Source organism: Channa argus, chromosome 17, assembly GCF_033026475.1.
Source record: "Channa argus isolate prfri chromosome 17, Channa argus male v1.0, whole genome shotgun sequence".
Taxonomy (NCBI): Eukaryota; Metazoa; Chordata; class Actinopteri; order Anabantiformes; family Channidae; genus Channa; species Channa argus.
The window spans coordinates 4,923,987-4,942,308 of record NC_090213.1 but is presented as its reverse complement, the minus strand read 5'-3'; the positions used below and the strand labels follow the sequence as shown (position 1 = coordinate 4,942,308).

The 18,322-nt window shown below is 39.0% G+C and overlaps 1 protein-coding gene across 4 annotated transcripts in view; it reads right to left on the bottom strand.

The window, feature by feature from the left end:
- map3k5 (mitogen-activated protein kinase kinase kinase 5) overlaps positions 1–18,322 on the bottom strand; it is a 62,321-nt gene that overhangs the window by 32,159 nt on the left and 11,840 nt on the right. For 3 of the 4 annotated variants that reach the window (XM_067482968.1, XM_067482965.1, XM_067482966.1), the window contains exons 2-7: positions 16,966–17,105; positions 15,214–15,237; positions 9,670–9,863; positions 6,246–6,414; positions 5,223–5,329; positions 830–1,000 (exon numbers count right to left, since the gene is read on the bottom strand). In XM_067482968.1, the coding sequence (XP_067339069.1) occupies positions 830–1,000; positions 5,223–5,329; positions 6,246–6,414; positions 9,670–9,863; positions 15,214–15,237; positions 16,966–17,105 (805 nt within the window). Of the gene's footprint in view, positions 1–829; positions 1,001–5,222; positions 5,330–6,245; positions 6,415–9,669; positions 9,864–11,130; positions 11,279–15,213; positions 15,238–16,965; positions 17,106–18,322 lie in introns of those variants that run through there. The other variant, XM_067482967.1, reaches the window with a different exon arrangement.

The window sequence follows — 18,322 nt, the reverse complement described above, 5'->3', positions numbered from 1 at the left end:
ACACAATTTGTCAAAACGACAAAAGAAACGACAACAACAAAATGGACATTTCATTTTTCATATCATTTTTACATGTGATATCATCTATTGTAGACTTTGTTCTTCTCGTGTCTAAGAATGACTAAGAATTGAAAAAACTAATTTTAAGGAGTGGTGCAGTAGCAAGAAAAATTCTTCTAACAACCTTCCCTAAGAGGAAGAAGTTTACATCTGAACTAATATTTACATCTGCAGTATCATTCAAATGAGGCTTGACTGGCAGTACGAGACCCAAAGATATTACCATACAACCATTTCCTCTTACTGCCACCAGCAGCGTATATTGCTGGGAGCAGCCATAAGTGATGCATAAAACCACGCTGGTAACATTTTACATCATTTAATATTCAAAGAACTTTGTTGATAGCACAGGGCGATTGCTTATATAAGTCTTTCCACTGCTGATTTCACTTTAACTCTTCAAGCATCTCGTTTACTCTTGGCAGTGCAGGATTGTCTGCGTATTCTTTTATAGTTTTGCACATTTGCTTTCAGATTAAATAGATGGGTAAATACCCTTTTGCATGTCACAGGTGTAATGAGTAGTTATTTGCAGACGTGTGACCTGCCAGTTTCCTTCCTTCATGAAAACAGCCATAAAAAGTATTTTATTCCCTTTATTAATGCTAGACTCCTAATACTTTGGTGCCATGATTCAGTGACTCTCCTTAAAGCCATCTATCATCCATCTAGGCCTTCGAAAACATGTCTTCTAACAATATTTTATGTGTGACTCAGTGTCTGGAGTAGCTGACAGAACACACACACACGAACACACACGCTCTCTCACCACAGCATGCTGTTGTCTCTGCTTTGTGTGTCAGTGAAGTGAGACTCCAGGAACATGTCCTTATAGATTCGTCCCATGAGGCAGTAGATGTCTGAGGCTGCCTGGTCTTCGTCCTCCACCAGGGGCAGCATGGTGTCCAGGGCCTTCTGCCTGTCGCCCGGCAGGTTCCTCCTACAGTCACACACACATATAAGTACACAAAAGCACACACAACATGCAAAGTCAGGAAACAGGTGAAGAAGGAAGAAATTTGCATATAATATAATAATCTATGAGTCCAAGTGGATGTTCGTGCCAAACGTAATAAAAATCCTTCAGGTATTTCTAAAATATGGCATTAAAGAGAGAGGGACAGACATTAGTTCACAATGACCTTGAGCTTTGACTCTTCACCACTAAAAACTAATCAGTTAACTTTTAAATGCAAATTGATGGTTGTTACAGTTTAAAAGAAATAAACTGAAGGTGTCCCTGATAAATTGTGTTCACAAGAACCGACTGGGCAGATTGACAACCTAAAAATACATTGATTCAGTCCAAGGCTGTCGCTGGCGTGGATGCATAGAAAGAATAGAAGCCAAACGACTCTCGGAGTTGCAGCGCAGACGTACCACAGCAAGAATCAAAAGCTGCATAAAAGTGCCTCTGATCATGTCACTGGTATAATAATCAGACGGTAATCAGTAAAGATATGGACACAATCACATTTATCCATCATTTTTAACGGCCTATCCTGTTCAGGGAGCTGGAGCCTATCCCGGCTGTTATTGGGTGACAGGTAGAGTAAACAATGCATCTCAGGGCCAACACACAGAGACATACACAAATAGACCATTTACACTCACAGGCAATTTTGAGTCAACGATTACCTTAACATGCATGTCTTTGGACTGTGGAAGGAAACTGGTGTACCCACAGGAAGCCCATGCAAGCACAGGGAGAATGACATGCAGACTCCAAACAGGTAGATTCGAACCGGGAATCTTCTAGCAGTGAAGTATATGGGCACCCCTGTGCCCAATTACATCATCACATTATTTAATTAACATACTCATCTGCACATAACCAATGAAGAATAAAAAAAAAAAAAAAAACTAAATAGCTCATAGCTTCAGGAAAGCCTTCCTTATTATTATGCTCATTTATGCAGCGAAACTCTCCAAAATCTATTCAGAACAGTCCCTCCAATGGGGCAATTTTTTTTTCCCAGGTCTGAAATGTATGTCAAAATGCAGAGCTCAGAAACAATTGAGAGGTATTATCCTGCAAAGTTAAGTCTCACACTGTCACAATGTGTGACAGTCATGAAAAAAACAAAATCCTAATAAACACAATGTGGCTCCTTTCCAGAGTGCGAAGGTTAAATGAAACATGTAAGTTGACAGCTATTACCATGGAGACTGTCTGGAGGGAAGACCGCTCAGGGAGACAAGACCTGCTCTCTCTTCGTGCATCTTCCCGTTTCTCCCTTACTTTATCCAAAGTGCTGATGGGTATTTAGATGGATGAAAATTTTCACCGCTTGCTCAGACTCTGACCAAGCTACCCCCAAGGTACGTTCAACACGCACATCCCTGATACTGTCCTGTTGTAGACAAGAAGCTAAAGTCAATTATTCCACATTCACATCACCCCTGCATGTCCAAGTAGAGCACCTACTTCAGATCTACCATAAGTCCTTAGGAAGGCTGAATATAAATAATCTTACGGTTTGGGCATTGTTGGAAGTAGTAAGTGAATCATTTGCTTTCTAAACATACCAGTGTAGTACAGTTTTACAAGCAAAAGCCCTTTATTACTAATTTTACTTAAACAATAGCGTCTGTCATTCTGTCTACTGTTGTCCACAGCTCCACTGGGTTGACCGGTTTCCTCATTTCAAATTGCTGGGTGCAGAATGCTCTGAATTGCCATAATGTCTCGAGACCTTGTGCATGCACACTTTAATTCAGGCGGCTGTGCAAAATTACGGCAAAGTTTGGCCTTTGGTTTCTTTCTTTTTTCCCTTTTTTTCTTTGTATGTTTTAAAAAAATATATATTAATAAAAAAATTAATGTAATAATAAAAGAATTTGAAAAATCTTCATTAAGATATCTAGTACATGACAGTTAGAATTAGTACCACTTTTACAAGCTGCAACAGTACAGTGTTGTATATAATAAATAAATAATATATCATATATTTCAAAATAGACTTGTATAATAGGTTTAACAGGTAATGAGAGAAAGTCTAATACAGCTGTTTGCCTCTATTCATAAAGTTCTGTCCTAAACCTGAGGGAAGCAACTCAGCCTCACAACAGAAGGAAAGTCGCCTATCATTAACATTTTTCACATTAATTTCTCTCTCAAAATCTCTTGTGGGCTAGCTGGAGCCAGCAAACAAAATCCCATCCTGGTAATGGGCCAGACACTAACAGTTACCACACAGGGATCTTGGTACCCTGCAGAAGCATTTTCCAATAGCTCCACAATTAAAGAACAGCATGCGTTATTGCAGTTTGAGGCAGTTGCACCATGAAAACCAAAGTAAGTTCACAAGACGAGCAGCTGGTGAGAAATAGGCAGTCAAAACCTCCTGTGTTGCACATCTGTCTTTTTCATGAGCAGAGTCACTGCACACATGCTACTAATAATATCACTGCTGCTTGGGAACCCAAATCTCCTGAAAGCTGTTGCTTGAAAATAAATAAGTAACTGAATCTCCCAGTGTTGTTGCTGTTGAAACCCTTTGAAATTCATAGATTAATGCAAATGTACATCTTAAAACCTCCCTGACATTGATAACATGCCCAAATGAAAGAATTTAGCACTGTTGCTTCCAGAAGATAAGTTATGTGTTTGGTTTACCATATAACAAAAAGGTTTTCATTTGTGGTATGTCATACAGCTTCCATGTTTACTGGATAAAATCTAAAGTGCAGAACATTACAACCAAACAAAAGAAAAATGTCACATACTTCAATCTAGACAACAGTAGCTATGTCAGCAACCATTAAAATAATAAATTAATAAAATTCAAGACCACTATCTAGTTTCCTGCCATGAATCAACACACTAACTACAGGTTATCCTGATACATAAAGTATAATCAAACAGTGTGTTAAATCACGGAGTTCATTATTTCAGGAAATCATAATATGCTTATAGTTGCAGTAAATCCGTAATTGTACAATGGCTCCTGTGGGATGTCAGCCATCTACAACAGCTCCTGCTTAGGTGTGTTGTTTTGTTGGCTACCTTCCTACCTTCTGGGGTGACAGGAAGATGTGGACTTTCTGATACCTGCGTTTGTGTGGGGACTTTTGGTAACTAGGATAGCAGGCATGCATTACCCCATATACAACATTGTTTACACACAGCAACAGGTATTAGCCATGTTATTAGCCCTGCAAACACAGGCCTGCTCCCATGAGAAATAAATGGAATCCACAAGGAACTGAGGAAGCGAAGGAGAAGCACTGGGAAGAACAGAAACATGGACTAAGCAAGATGGTCAATAACAATTAATGTTGACTTTTTCCATTGTTAATGGTTCTATAAGTGTGACATGATATTGAAACAATCAATAGGGGGACTATAAGATCTCACCTCAATAAAATGGATGTGTCATTGTTGTGGATCGGATGGGACTAGGACATGGCTGATGGTTTCCATCTGGTGATCTGCTCATTCCTTACTTTAGTCTATTGTTTAGCAATAGTTCAACTCATGAACCAGACAGTTTTAGTAGATGTTAATTCTTGACAACACAAAAGTGCTGGAAGTTTGTTACACTTTGAGTACTGAAATAAAAAGATTTATTAAAGTTTGTTTTTTTACTGTTGTTTTTGCGATCTGTCAAACCGATGAATGTGACAGTGTGGGCATGTCTCTATACCCTGTTTCACATATGAACTCAGTGTTAAGAGAATTCCACCTCAGACATTCTGTGGTATAGCATTTCTGACATGTAACACACAGCGGGACCATCCAAACATGTGAAAACCTGCTCGGGATCTGTGCGGACGCACAACGTGATGTAAAGCTTAAGCTGTGGGAAACAATGTTTTATTTACAGTGCATGAGAGTCGTGCTTTAAATAAAAAAAAAAAAAGATAAAAAAAAAAAAAAAAAAAAGAAGGTTCAATTAGTCGAGTACAAAGGCAGTTGGTTCCTTTTATACCCCCAATGATTCAGGAGAGAGCACCGTGCTGCACGCACGAGCTCACGCACACAGAGATTGTACTAGGGGGCTCGAAGGGTGAAGTCCGGTTAGTGTCTCCAGTGATTTCACACGGACAGAATGTCAGAATTCTAGCGCATGTCTGAAAGGGGCTTATATGAGCATGCTGACTTGTAGCTGGTGTGGTCTATGTGTTGGGTTCCTGGCTATATATGCTCACCAGCTTACCGATTCAGTGCAAAGGCGTAGTGGAACTTCACATGAGGATGGGCGACAGGGTCAAAGGTTGGAAGCTTCTCCAGAGCCTCTACCAGCTTCACAATAGAGTCATAATCCTAAAACAAAAAAAAAACACAGATGAGCTCCTGTTGCACTTCCACCACTGTCCTCCAAAAACACTGTACACTGCAACTCACTAAGGTGCTGAGCTGCTTTGAGGTCACCGGGAGACTTTCTGATGCCCTTCTATTTATTCCGTCTGAGACTCTACTGTCCCCCTCACACCAAAAGCACTATAATAACTGAGCAGCCCCTTCATCATATTTTCGTTGCTCCTACTTGCCACTATACTCAAGGCATGTTGAATAATTCAACATGTCAATGCTTGTTTTTCTAATGAATCATTCATGAGGCTGCCTATGGTGAGTTGAAGGATCTAGGCGGTGAGTGCCATCACAATGTGGAGACTAAAGAGTGGAAAGAGCGGCAGATTTAAGCCAGCCAAAAAAGAAAAAGGAATAAAAAAAATGAAATAAAACTTTGCCTAGAGCTCTCTACAGGCGGTCTGCAATGGACTGTTTGAGGAAACGAAACTCGTTTAGTGACAATGCTGACAGACTGATGTTACAGTAGGTTTTTACAGTAGCTTCCTCCTGCCAAGGTCAGCACATACACCCCGATCTTCTGCACTTATAGTAGTTGAAAATTAGTTTGAAGTTAAGAGGGGCACCAACAGCTACTGAATTTCTGATGTCCCCTCACAGTTTACCCTAGAAACTTTTTTTGGGATGTTCTGTTCAAAGTTTTTTCATGTCCTCCTCTTAAGTGTCATGTTCTCGGAGTGTGAAAGTGGGATCATAAGTTGTTATTTAAATGAACTGCATGTTTCTAATCTGATCTATTTTCTTTGGCAAAACCTCAATTATCTCAACCACTATTCTCATTTGTTTATTTATGCAGAAACTGAAAAAAAAATTGACATATGACATCAATAAGCTGATGCTTAGGGAGATCTATAAACAGCATCTGTACCTGGATGTCCCTGTATGTCAGCAGCAGGTTGATGACTATGTCGACTGAAAGGCACTCCACATTATCCAGCCGCTGCTGGATACGGGTCAGCTCGGCAGCCAGCTCCAAGCCGGTGTACAGTTCCCGAGCTTTTCGTATCTCATTCAGAATCGTCTCACGGAAATACTGGCTGAAGGACACACACAAAAAACATGTATGTGAGGATCAGTTTAGAATTAAACAACAATGCGTCAGAAAAGCACCCCTCCTCTTATTCAACGCCATTATCTCATTATACTGCTTCATTTGACCAAAATCTGATTTCCTGTGCCAGCATGTTCTAATTGTTTTCATCCAGACAAAAATCCTATTAACACCTGACAAACTAAATTGTTTTAGGCTGTTTAGCATTTCCTTGAGGGGCAATTCTAACATGATTGAGGGTTTAATTCATTTCCTGCATTCCCTTACTGATAATTTTAGATCAATCACATCAGACAAGAGGTATTGGCCTTTTGTCTTGAAATTAATTTTCCTGAGAGGACATTTATCTAAATGGTGTTTAACTACAATGCATTGCCAGTGATGTAAAGAAATGAAGATGTAATGTATAGAGACAATAATATACTTATGTAATATGCAAAGACATTATTATTTATGAACACAAAAATGAATGTTCTTTAGGACACATAACAAGATAAAAAGAACTATGGTGTATATCATATTATTACACAATGCCACGCTAGTCAACTAGCTTTTATGAGATCACATTAAAATCATAACGTTGCCTAATCAGACTACATTTTATTTAGGATTATCATTTATTAGAATTATTATTATTTTTGCTGTGCTTATTTTAAAACAGCAGTTAAAATAGGAGATTTTAGATTGTCATTTGGAAAAAAAGTCATAGAAAAAACAAATGATAGCTGTGTCTCAATTTAAGGGCTGCAAATGATCCTCATGGTCTTCATGCAATAGACGATATAAGTACAATATGGCCCAGTCTACAGATTTTCTATTTACCACCAGCTGAGCAACTAGCTAACATCATTTACTACATGTCACATAATTTAACAGATTTTATAAAAACGTAGGGATTTAAGTCCTCTTGGTTTTTGTAGTATAGTGGCTTGCAACATAAATTAACACATGCAAAGGATCAAGAGATATGTTAAACCGTGAAGGACCCACCCGATGGAGTCTCCATTGCCTGTTGGTTACCAGCAAAATGTAGATACAATACATCTTTTCAAGTAAAGTTGCTAACGGTATTTAATTGATCCGTCCTTCCAAAAAAAAGGTATTTGAGAACTGTACTGCAGTGCCGTTTTCATCTCTCCATATACCTGCAGCAAATCACTGGGTTTTCTTAGTTTATTCTTACAGAGAGTGACAAAGTTAAAACAACCGTCCAACACAAACTCTGTTTACATAATGAGTCACTTTTTTGTACAGATGACGTTGACGGTTGATGCTGCAACAGGTGTCTATGTTCAAGTGTCTTTTACTGCATTTTATTATCTTTTATTGTAATTCTTTTATCTTGCTTTTATCTATACGGCGACCTTGAGTTTCATGAAAGGCGCCTATAAATAAAATTTATTATTATCATTATTATCATAAAACTCCATTATTAATAGTATTTATGCTCCTTTACACAGTGTACAGTCTGCACTCAGGTCAGATTCCAGTGATGGTTGAACTTTAAAAACTCTCTGCTAGTTCACCATTTACCTTTCTGGATGCTAGTCTCCAAGGGACAAAAGCTTCTTAAAAATCCACATTTTTCTTTTCAGACTGTAAAATCTGAGTCACTATTCCTGGAGCTGAGCTAGAACTAGCTGGCAGCTGCATTGCCTGCTGGCAGTGAAGCCTGAAATATAATATCCCCAGCAACTGAGGTGGTGTAAATGTTTTTTTTTTTTTCTTTCCCCAAAAATAGATCCCCACGCAAGTCAAAGTTGAGGGATTTACCACATAAAAATAATTACTGCAAGTAAATATAGGAAGAGTGGGATAATAAAACAAAGGCCTGTTCTGCTCGAGAAACAGTCACAGTGGTGCACAAACACCAACACCTGTGAGTTTATGTGTTTTCCTCTACAGGAACTTAACATGAAATCTCTGATTTGAATCTTCTTCCTCATATGTGAAGTGTCTGATTTACCAGTTGATCTTTTGCTTAGTTTGCATTTATATGATAAAAAAGACAAAAAACAGTTGCACTCTATTTTCCTCATATAACCTTTGAAGATTTCACATGCTCAGTACAGCGTAGCCCTGTGATTAAAGCAGTTTGCCATAGTGCTTTCAGAGGAACTTGTTTGGAGGAGTAGCTTTAAATAGTTTTTTTGCTTCCTCATGTTCAAACCTATTGCTTTGCATTCAGTGTTAAACTGTTTCCCTTCAACGATTTCTAGCACAGGAAAATTTAGTAATTAACATGTTCATGATTGCGGGGGAAAAAACAAAACTCAACAGCACTTAATACACATTTAGCAAAACGGAGTAAGGACAGATACGGACCTATGCCATAACTTTTTATAATTTCCTTAGAACATGTCAAATTGGGACTGTGATTGCTATGGTTAGCCTTAGATAAAGCATCACTGAAATACTCTCATCTCAGTGTGCAAGAGACTTGAGCATTGCAGGAGCAATGAATAACTCTGAAAATCACCTTACTTGAACATTGCACGTGTTGCATTCCCAATGCAAGTTAAATGTAAATTAAAACTTAACCAGATAGAAACAAGATCAATAAACATTCCTTTTCTGGGCCCATTTGTGGGCAGCTGTGTGTGTGAGTGTATGTGTGTTTCTGTACACTTTTGAATGGCTTGCCCCATGATGGCATCACCGATTGTGCGGTTGACTTGCAAATGTGAAGGATATAAAACAATATATACAGGTTTTTAAGCAACATATGCTTCCATCCATACACATGACACATTTCTGAAAAAAGGCCATGCTAATTTAGCAACACAATGCCTAAACGCATTCTGCAGGCATTACAACAGCATGGCTCTGTCATAAAAGAGTCCAGGTGGTAAACTGGCCTCCCTTCAGGCCTAAACCTGTCACCACATTAAGGCACTAAACACAACAAAGTAGCTTCAGAACTGTTAAGCTTCTAAAAGATATTAAAAATAAAAAATATATAAACTTTTAAAATTAAAGCAATTTGTCCTGAGTTCTTAAACACTAACCAAAGGTAATACTGCACAGGGGTAAACATGCACCTGTCTCAATTTTTTATTTTCATTTTTTAGACTTGTCGCTGTCATCAAATTCATCGAATTCATTAACTTTGCAGTTTTAACATTTAATATGCAGCTTTGTACTATTTGTAATCACATATGGTTTACAATTTACGTTTGTTACAAAAAAAAATGCATTACTAATACAATGCAGGGACATTTCTTCCCCTTACTTTACTTACTGAGAGTTGGCCTGGGACTCTTTAAGCAGCTGGATGAAGCGATCTAGCAGTGGCATGCAGATGGGTCCCAGCAGCATCTCGAAGCTGGGCTGCATGAGCTCGGTCAGGCCCTTCATTAGGCTGCTCTCACAGCAGTAAACCTTGTTGTGGGGGGTCACCATATACGGTATGAAGGTGTAGTTGGCCGAGCACGTCTATTAATGCAAGACGAAGAAATGATTATTGGAGAATTAACACTCTTTGTTTTTAAGACAAGATTAAACATTCGATAATATGGCCTCATCATTTCAAAAGTCCTACACTTAAAATTCAATTAGGAAACAAACAATACATTTTATCTAAAATCAGTAAGATATTAAAAAAGTCATTCATTTTTTAGTGACACTTGCATCACTAAAAAATATTTCATTAAAAAGGGTCCTCAACAGAATTACCCTACTGGCATAGTCATGTTCAAATGTAATATTTCCCAAACACTTCATGAGCTTTTCATTGTGTTAGCTTCAAAATTGAAGATTTTCAAGATTGAATGTTTATCTTTGGTTCCCTTCTCTTTTCTCTTCTGTAATATTACAATTTAATATTATATATTATATACAAATTAATATTAATATTACAATTATAAACAACATTTTATGTAGCTTTTTCCAGTTATTTATAAACAGTTTTACAGTGGTTATACATTTGCTAATATTTGGGCATAGTTAGTTATCATTGAACTAATGGGTTAATGTCTTGATAGCAGCTATAGCTTTACAGTACAAGGTGTACGTTTATAGTACAAGCTGCAAGTTTATAGTACAAGAAATACTCACACTGATGCAATAATTGCCTTATCTAAATTATGTAATAAACATTTCTTACAAGCTGTGTACACTGAATAGTAAAACATTATATTGGAAGGAGAGGAAAGAGATTTCCGGGAGGAAGTCAGAACAATTTCCCCTGTTGGAGACAGTTTCGGGTAATAGCAGGATTTATGTGGCATTGCCTTTGCTGACCTAGTCTCTACACAGGCAGCGGCTGGATGGAGAAATCTGCATCAGAGGTGGCAGCACCATAAGGAGCTGCTTTCTTATAAACACAAACTGTTAGAGCAGTGCACTTACAAACTCCACTTGCTCCTGCAGCAGTAACAGACGTGTAACTGTTCACTTTGTGTAGAGCTCTATGCTGTTATTTGTTGCAGGTGTGGCACTCAGGAGTTATTCAGTTTTAGGTCTCTTTAGCTGCAACTGTAGCACTTCAAGTGTTTACTTAGCTCTAATTCTAGACACCTGTGTTTCGTCTGCGGGTAGAATTCTGAGTTCTGTCTGTTTAAATGTGACATTATTCTCCAGCGGCAGTTGTGATGGTGCTGTTGTGGTGGTCTGCTACTTCTAAATAAACATACAGGAAACATGTGCATGCGGTGTGTTTACAGACAGTACAGAGAAAAAGAGAGGGAGACAGGAAACCCACTATTGACATCCTCAAGACACAGCCGAGGTCTTTTCAAGGAGAGCTATTCCCAGAATGTCAGATGTGTGGTGAAACAAAACACGAGAGCATCTGAAGGCGGTTGGGCTGCTACCCAGCTGCTCCCTGACAGCTTTAATATTCTATCATGGTTTCAGCTTTTCAGCAGCCTCTTTGAGAATACACACTGCTGCTGCTGCCACTGCCAACAGAAAAAGGAAGTGAAAGGAAGGTGCGGTGTTAAAGCAATGAAAGACATCCACAGATAAATGCTTCCTCTTGTGCACCAGTGGTTCATGACATCATCTGTCTCTGCCGGGTTGGTGTGTGCCTTTCAAAAATATACCCGTTTGTGTTAGGTGTAACCAGAAAGGCTGAAAAATCCTAATGCTATGTTTGTCTATGTTTGATGTGTGTGTGATTCACGCCATGTTTGGGATCACGTGACAGGTTTGTTTTCACAGGATGGTGGATATTTTAGAGAGGCTGCAGCTCACCCAAAGCTAACCTGTGCTAGTCACGTCCATGTTTTTGAGGTGCAAGTGAAACACATGTGAGAGAGCTGGCTAAAAGGGATCTGGTGAATGTGACTGAGAATGATTCAGTTATTCAAAAGAGTGACTCATCTGGTTTGCTAGCCTTGCCAATGGTCCATCTGTCCGTTTGCAGTTATAGCAAGATTGTAATGAAGCAGCATGCCTACAGATTCACCTTCACAAAGACTCACACTCTCACACACACACACAACCCATTGAGTAAGCATTTATAGCATTTATGACTAATGAAGGCCTAAAACCCTGAGGGTTGGTACCTGTGGGCTGCGAATGCAGATTTAAACCATGTCAGTAGTTAGCATCAGTAAGTGAATTTACAGCAGCACAGGGGAGCAAATACACATGCAATTATTGCAATTAGATATACAGCCAAAAAAAGCTAATAACCTGGAATTCCACAATGATGGTGTGAAGTTAAATGCACTTAAAGACAAGTAGCAATGCTTGCTCTTTAATTTGGTTTCCCCCTGCCTGATGTTTATAAGGTTTTTTTTGCCATTCTGCAAAGTGTTTTGAGTGTGCTAAATGAATAAAGCTGTCTTGTTTTGTAACAACAGAGAATAGTCAAGTAGAATTTTACTTGCAAAATGTTTTTTCAAGCATTTGCTCAAATGACAGAAATCCAACATATTTTCATCAGCAAAGACATCCATGTTAGATTAACTGGTGACTCGAAATTGCCTGTAGGTGTGAAAGTGAGTGCATGGTTGTCTGGCTGTGTATGTCTCTCTGGGGTACTCCTGAGATAGATTGTGACCTACACGCTCCAGCAACCTTAATTCAGATTGTGCTATATTTGCTGATGACATCAGTTCAGGGGAACCTGGTTGCAGAAAAAGGTGGTGAGGTACTGACCTCAGCATTTAGTAGTCCTAGATTATTAGCTAGATGTTGTAAATCTTGGGAAAATATGGACCTTAAGATGAAGATGGTTAGAGTGAAAGAATAAAGTCACGTGGTTAGGGTTGGGGAAAGCTACTGGTCAAGCCCGTCCCCATGTCCAGCCGTGCAGTGGCGGTCCCTAGACCGGTAAAAATTGGGGAGGGACGCGTCAGGAAGGGCTTTTGGCGAAAAAAAACTGTGCCAAATCAACATGTGGACAAACGATCACCCGTGGTGACCCCGGGCTCACAATATAAGCTGAAAAGTACAAAATGAAAAATAAATAAATAATAATAATTACAAATAAAAACGGCTGGCTGTAGTAATAGGTAAACCATCTTGCACTCCTTGATATTGTTTGGGGCAGTTTTTTTTTCTGAATGAAAAAAACTCAGAACTCTTACAATACTACCCACCACGTACTTATTACTATTGCTTAAAACGTCAATACAAAAACATTATTTCTAGGCCAATATGGATCGTCAAGGTGAGAATGATGACTTGTGCCTGGGACATGCAACTTAAGCCTTAGTCATTTAACACAAACTGTAGCAGTCTAGTTCACATTTAAGATATTTTGATTTTAAAATGAGTCAACTGAAAAATAGTGTTTAAACCAACTCAAAAAGCTAAAAATTTAGTGTAGTGATCTACAAACTCAAAAGCTGTCAGTTTGAAAGGAAAAAGGAGAAATGCATGTTATCATTTTAACCACGTCTTATAAAACTGCTTCCACCCCTGCTTACTCTCTAATTTATATGCAAGCCCAGTGTCTAAGTGTAATTTCTGTTGCTAATAAAAGAGAAAGAGGGCTCTAATTTCAACAAGTTACTGTAAACTTTAAGTGTGATGCTGGTTGTTGAAAGACAACAACAGGCTCTTGGTTTGTGGCTTGGAGAAGGCAGGATGAGGTTTGCTATCAGCACAAGTTTTCTTGTGGTCTTTGTTGTTTGAATGCAGATATCATCAAAATTAACTTCATAAAGTGAAACTTAAGCTGTTAAACTGCTAAGAAAATACACTTAGTCAGGGGATATGCATGTAATGGCTTTGACAATAACATCAGGTGGATGGATCAGGCAAAAATGTCAAAAACATTTCACCAAATCTACATTAATGAGCTTAGAGATTGTTATTAAAGGAGCACATGCAGCAGTGCAGAGGGCAGTTAAGTGCCTACATAGAAGCAGAAAGCGAAAGAACAAAGAAAGAGTGCACATAAGCGAGATCAGCAAGCTTGCACTCTCATACTGTGTGTGATAATGAGTTCTCCTCACGTGCTACGAGTCAGTGTCAGAGATCAGTGCGTTTCATGTAGCACAGAGCCACCTCCCTCTACTCTGAAAACCCACTTAGTAGAGCTAAGCCTTTCACCTGACTCCCGAACGTGGACAACAATAGGCCTGTTCCTGCTCCTGCCTTAATCACACTTTGCTCTGGTGCGGAATTAATTGATTGTACATTTAAGCGATTAACAGAAAGTAAGGCAAAAATTTACTTTGAATATCATTTAAGGCATTTATCGGGAAAAATATTTGTTTTCCCGTTTTTCCAATGAAAAGGATTTGATGCTTTCCTCAGTTTTAAATGATTGTGAACTGAATTCTTTTGACATTTACCGCTGGACAAAACACAAAGACATCACCTTAGACTTTGGCAAGTTTTTTTCTCAATTTGCTGACAATTTATGTAACTAAAGTCCCAAAAATAGGAAGAAATAACAAATAGATTAATTCTAAAATAAATCAACTTTTGGCAACCACTGTAGCAAAAAACAGTAGCTGAGGAACCTGCTGTGTGGTTCTGCAACATATTGAAAGCTAAACAGGTGATGATTTGCCTTCTTTACCCCTTTAATTTTGCCAATGCAGCTACATGCATCACCACCATCACCAACAGCGTTGCCTAGTAATATCAAGCCAAATTTAAAAACAGGTATGAAACATCACACTGCAAGGAAAAGCCGGCAAATCATGAGCTCTTTGGCTTTTCAATAGTAACAAAGCTCATACTAGACATAGTACGACACAACTGGCTTTATCCTCTACATGCTGTACTTAGCATACTCGAGAGAGGGTTTCACAAACTAACTACATGCTGTACTTAGCATACTCGAGAGAGGGTTTCAAACTAATACAAATTTACAGCTTAAAAACTGACCATCTATTATTAACAGATGAACTGAAAACATATATATTAGAAATACACACTAAACCAAATTAGGAGCATTAGAATCCACAGCAAGAGGTGTCAGTAATGTACAGGATTTCCTTAGCTTTGAGTCAACATCTTATCTGAATACTGCACCTCTTGCAAGTCAATTTTTAAAAAACTCCGCTCATGCAGTGACTGCAACTCACAAAACAGGTGTCATCTGAGTAAATTCTTGAAAGTGAAAGAAGATGTTTTCATATCTGTCAAACCAAAGATTTTACAGCTTCTAAACAAAAGTGGGCTGCAGAAAAGAAAACCTTTATAACACTGACAGAGAGACATAACGTGTTAGACACTGTGCTCCCTGCACGATGTAAGAAAGCATATTCTTTCAACCACATAGTATGTGTGATGTGTGAGCAATGGGTGAGTAACGTGTGAAAGGCAAAGGCAAGAGAGGAAAAAAAGAAGAAATAAGACTGGTTTGTGTACTTACAGTGTTCTTCTGGCAAATTATGTCCTGAAAGAAGAAAAAAAAATAGAGATTCAACAGGAACAATTTCCACTTAAGGCAATTTTGTTTTGGACATGGTGTAACTGAATAATGCAATCAGTTACATCATACCAGAGACAGTGATGTTTTGTGTCATCATGTGTCACTGTCCGTCTGGGAGTTTGGATGCTGAATTTTTGTTGAAAAACTATGACAGTGTAGCATACCCTTTGTGCAACAGCTGCTGCCAGCAATACAACATAAAAAGAGAATTACATCAATAAAACTAGAAAAAACATTTCCAAAGAGAGAATGCACTGTGAATGTTTCGGCACTGAAAGGATTTTCTAAGGAAAGCCGAAAAAAGCTGGACTGTCATTGCTAAAATAGCTGTAAGTTGGGCTTTTGCTGAAAGCTGGTAATGCTGGTTAGGCAAACTTCAAAGCCAGGAAGCCTTGAAAACGCCAGCCAGTTACAGCAAATAGATAAATAAATAAAAAAAAGGTAATTATGTGACGTCATAGATTTTTGTCATCAATGCTGAATTTTTTGAAGTTTGAACGGTGTTTCTTGCTGAAAGTATGCCGTAGTAGCTATAAAATACGTAAATACGTACGGAAGATTGAAGTCATAATAATAATAATAATAATATAATAGTGTGAGAGTGGAAGCAAACCATTCATAAAGAAGGAAATATATTCAGCACTGACTTTAGGCATTAGTCCTCTCACTAAAGGGAAGGCAATCGTTTGCACAATGCATTACTAGTAAATGCCTCTCCCTCTCCCCCCTCCCTCCCGCCTCCCCCCTCCCTCTCTCCCCCAGGTTTTTAACTGTACATCTAGCTCACATTAAGTTGTAATGTAATGGCTGGGATCTCCCTTCGGATGCATTCAAATCTAAAATCACCCATAACATTTCTTAAAACAAGCAAAAAACTGTAGAACTGTAGATGGAGAAAATCTCAGACTCAACACTCACTTGTACAGAGAAAAGATATTTTATTCTGAGGGGAAAAAAAGGCTGCAGTGAAAAGAGGCATGGCCAACATGGGTAGTGACTACACAAAGACCTCTTTAGAGTCTTGGTGTATTTTTAAAAAGAACTTCAGGATCTTTTCAAAAGCCAACTTTGAAACTGCATCTTTTGAAACAATTTAGCAGCCTGATATAGGCTACAGGAAACCACCAGGGTGAAGAGGTCATTACAGGCTGGGTGAGGTCCAGTTAGTCCACTGCCCAACCAGATGGGTGGGCACCATGAGAGCAGGAAAGATTGTTATTTTAAGATATTTCCAGTATAAATAATAGGGAAGAGAACAGCATTTGTTTTATGTCATTTATCTTGACCTCTGTGTTGAAAGACACACCTCTCCTGTTAGGCTGTACAGTACACTGCCTATAGAGTGTGGTTGCCATAGGACTCCTCTCACTGGATAAATGACCCGTTTACTACAAGCCGCCTACAGAAGAATGTTTGGAAATGTGTTTGTAAGGCTGTATGAACTACGTCTTCTCTGCTCTCCTCAGACTAAACGAGGCCACCCCTAGCTTATTATCTGCACATGTTTCATAACTGCATTTCCTTCCATCAAATTATTGATGCATGCATGTGCCGCTAAAACAAAATTACATTCGTCAATCCTGTCTCCCCTCAGCCTAAATATAGCCTTTAATCACCCCTTTCGTCAACAAGAGTGATTGTTCGCTCCACGTTATAATGTGAAAAGGGCAAGATTGTCCTCGTTTCTCTTACCTGCAGTGACTGGAGGGCATCAGAGTTAGTGTCACAGTACAGGATGATGTTGTTGGCCATGCTGAAGCTCTCTCTGACTCCCAGGTGGTAGAAGAGTGAAGCCTTGCGGAAGGCATCCGTCATCTCCACCACAGCAAGATCTAATGGTGAGAGACAGTTACGATGGGTGTCAGTAAATCCTCCTGAGCAAAGTAATAGAGCGATTTGTTCCAAAGTAGGCCCCAGCATGAAATGCCATAAGACAGAATAACTTTTTAAAAAGTATTCAAACTGATTCTGACTCAACACTCTGGGTACATGGCCTTTTGACTACAATACATACCCGTAGCTTGCTGGTCACCATCAAGACACATGTATGACTGCTGATGATTTTCAGACTGTATGTTTTTACCGGTGTTGTTCAAGCCAAGAGACAAGTGGAGCCAATTTAAAAACAGCCTTGAAGAGCACCATATTTCCACAAATAAAGGTGATCTGACACACCTTTTTAAGTCTGTCGCTGAATCTAAATACACTCAATATCAAACTGGCTCCAACAGGAGCCAGCATGAACTTCAGCTTCTGGTGAAGGGGTGGAGAGTTCCCAGCCTTGAACCAACAGTCTCGTATACTAGAAAAACAGACTGCTCTCATAAGCTGGGGAGCTGAATCATACAATATCACAGACGTGCCAAGTCAGGAATCATAATTCTTGCATTTAGAAGTAATTGTGATCATAACATGTAGCATTAATCAACTTTTCAAAGGCCCGCACATGAGGTGGTGGGTACATGCTGTCCCTGATGGCGCGTCAAGCCACTGATAACAACCAAAAAATACCAGCCCAGTGGCTGCGATCTAGTAATGACATGGAAGCTCTGAAAGCCGCAGAGATAACACTGCACCCGGCGCTTTTCATCTGTTTCCAACTATCTACCTCTGTGTGTCAACAAACACATTACAAGGAGCTTAAGAGCAGACAATCTCCGATCCGGCCGACTCAATTCAGCCCTAATGACTCATGTCAAATCTGCAACCACTACGGCTGGTGGACTACAAGTGAAGGAAAGCACCAAAACATTCGGTTATTCAAACAATAGTTATTGAAACAATAGATCAGAGGAATGACAAGTGAAAAATAGAACACTGTACCATTATTAAAGCTTCTCTAGCTGGGTACATGCTCCTTTTAGCAAACTGTGCAAATATGTAATTAGGAGGCAGCATTGCTCCTTGCTGATGATTGCCTTATTGAATTTGTTTTACAGCAATAGTGCAACTGTGAAGTTGTTTGGAATTTGTAGCATAAATAGAATTAAGTCATAAAAATAAGGGCTTAAGTTTTCAGCTGGATGTCATCCCTCTAAAAACTGACTTA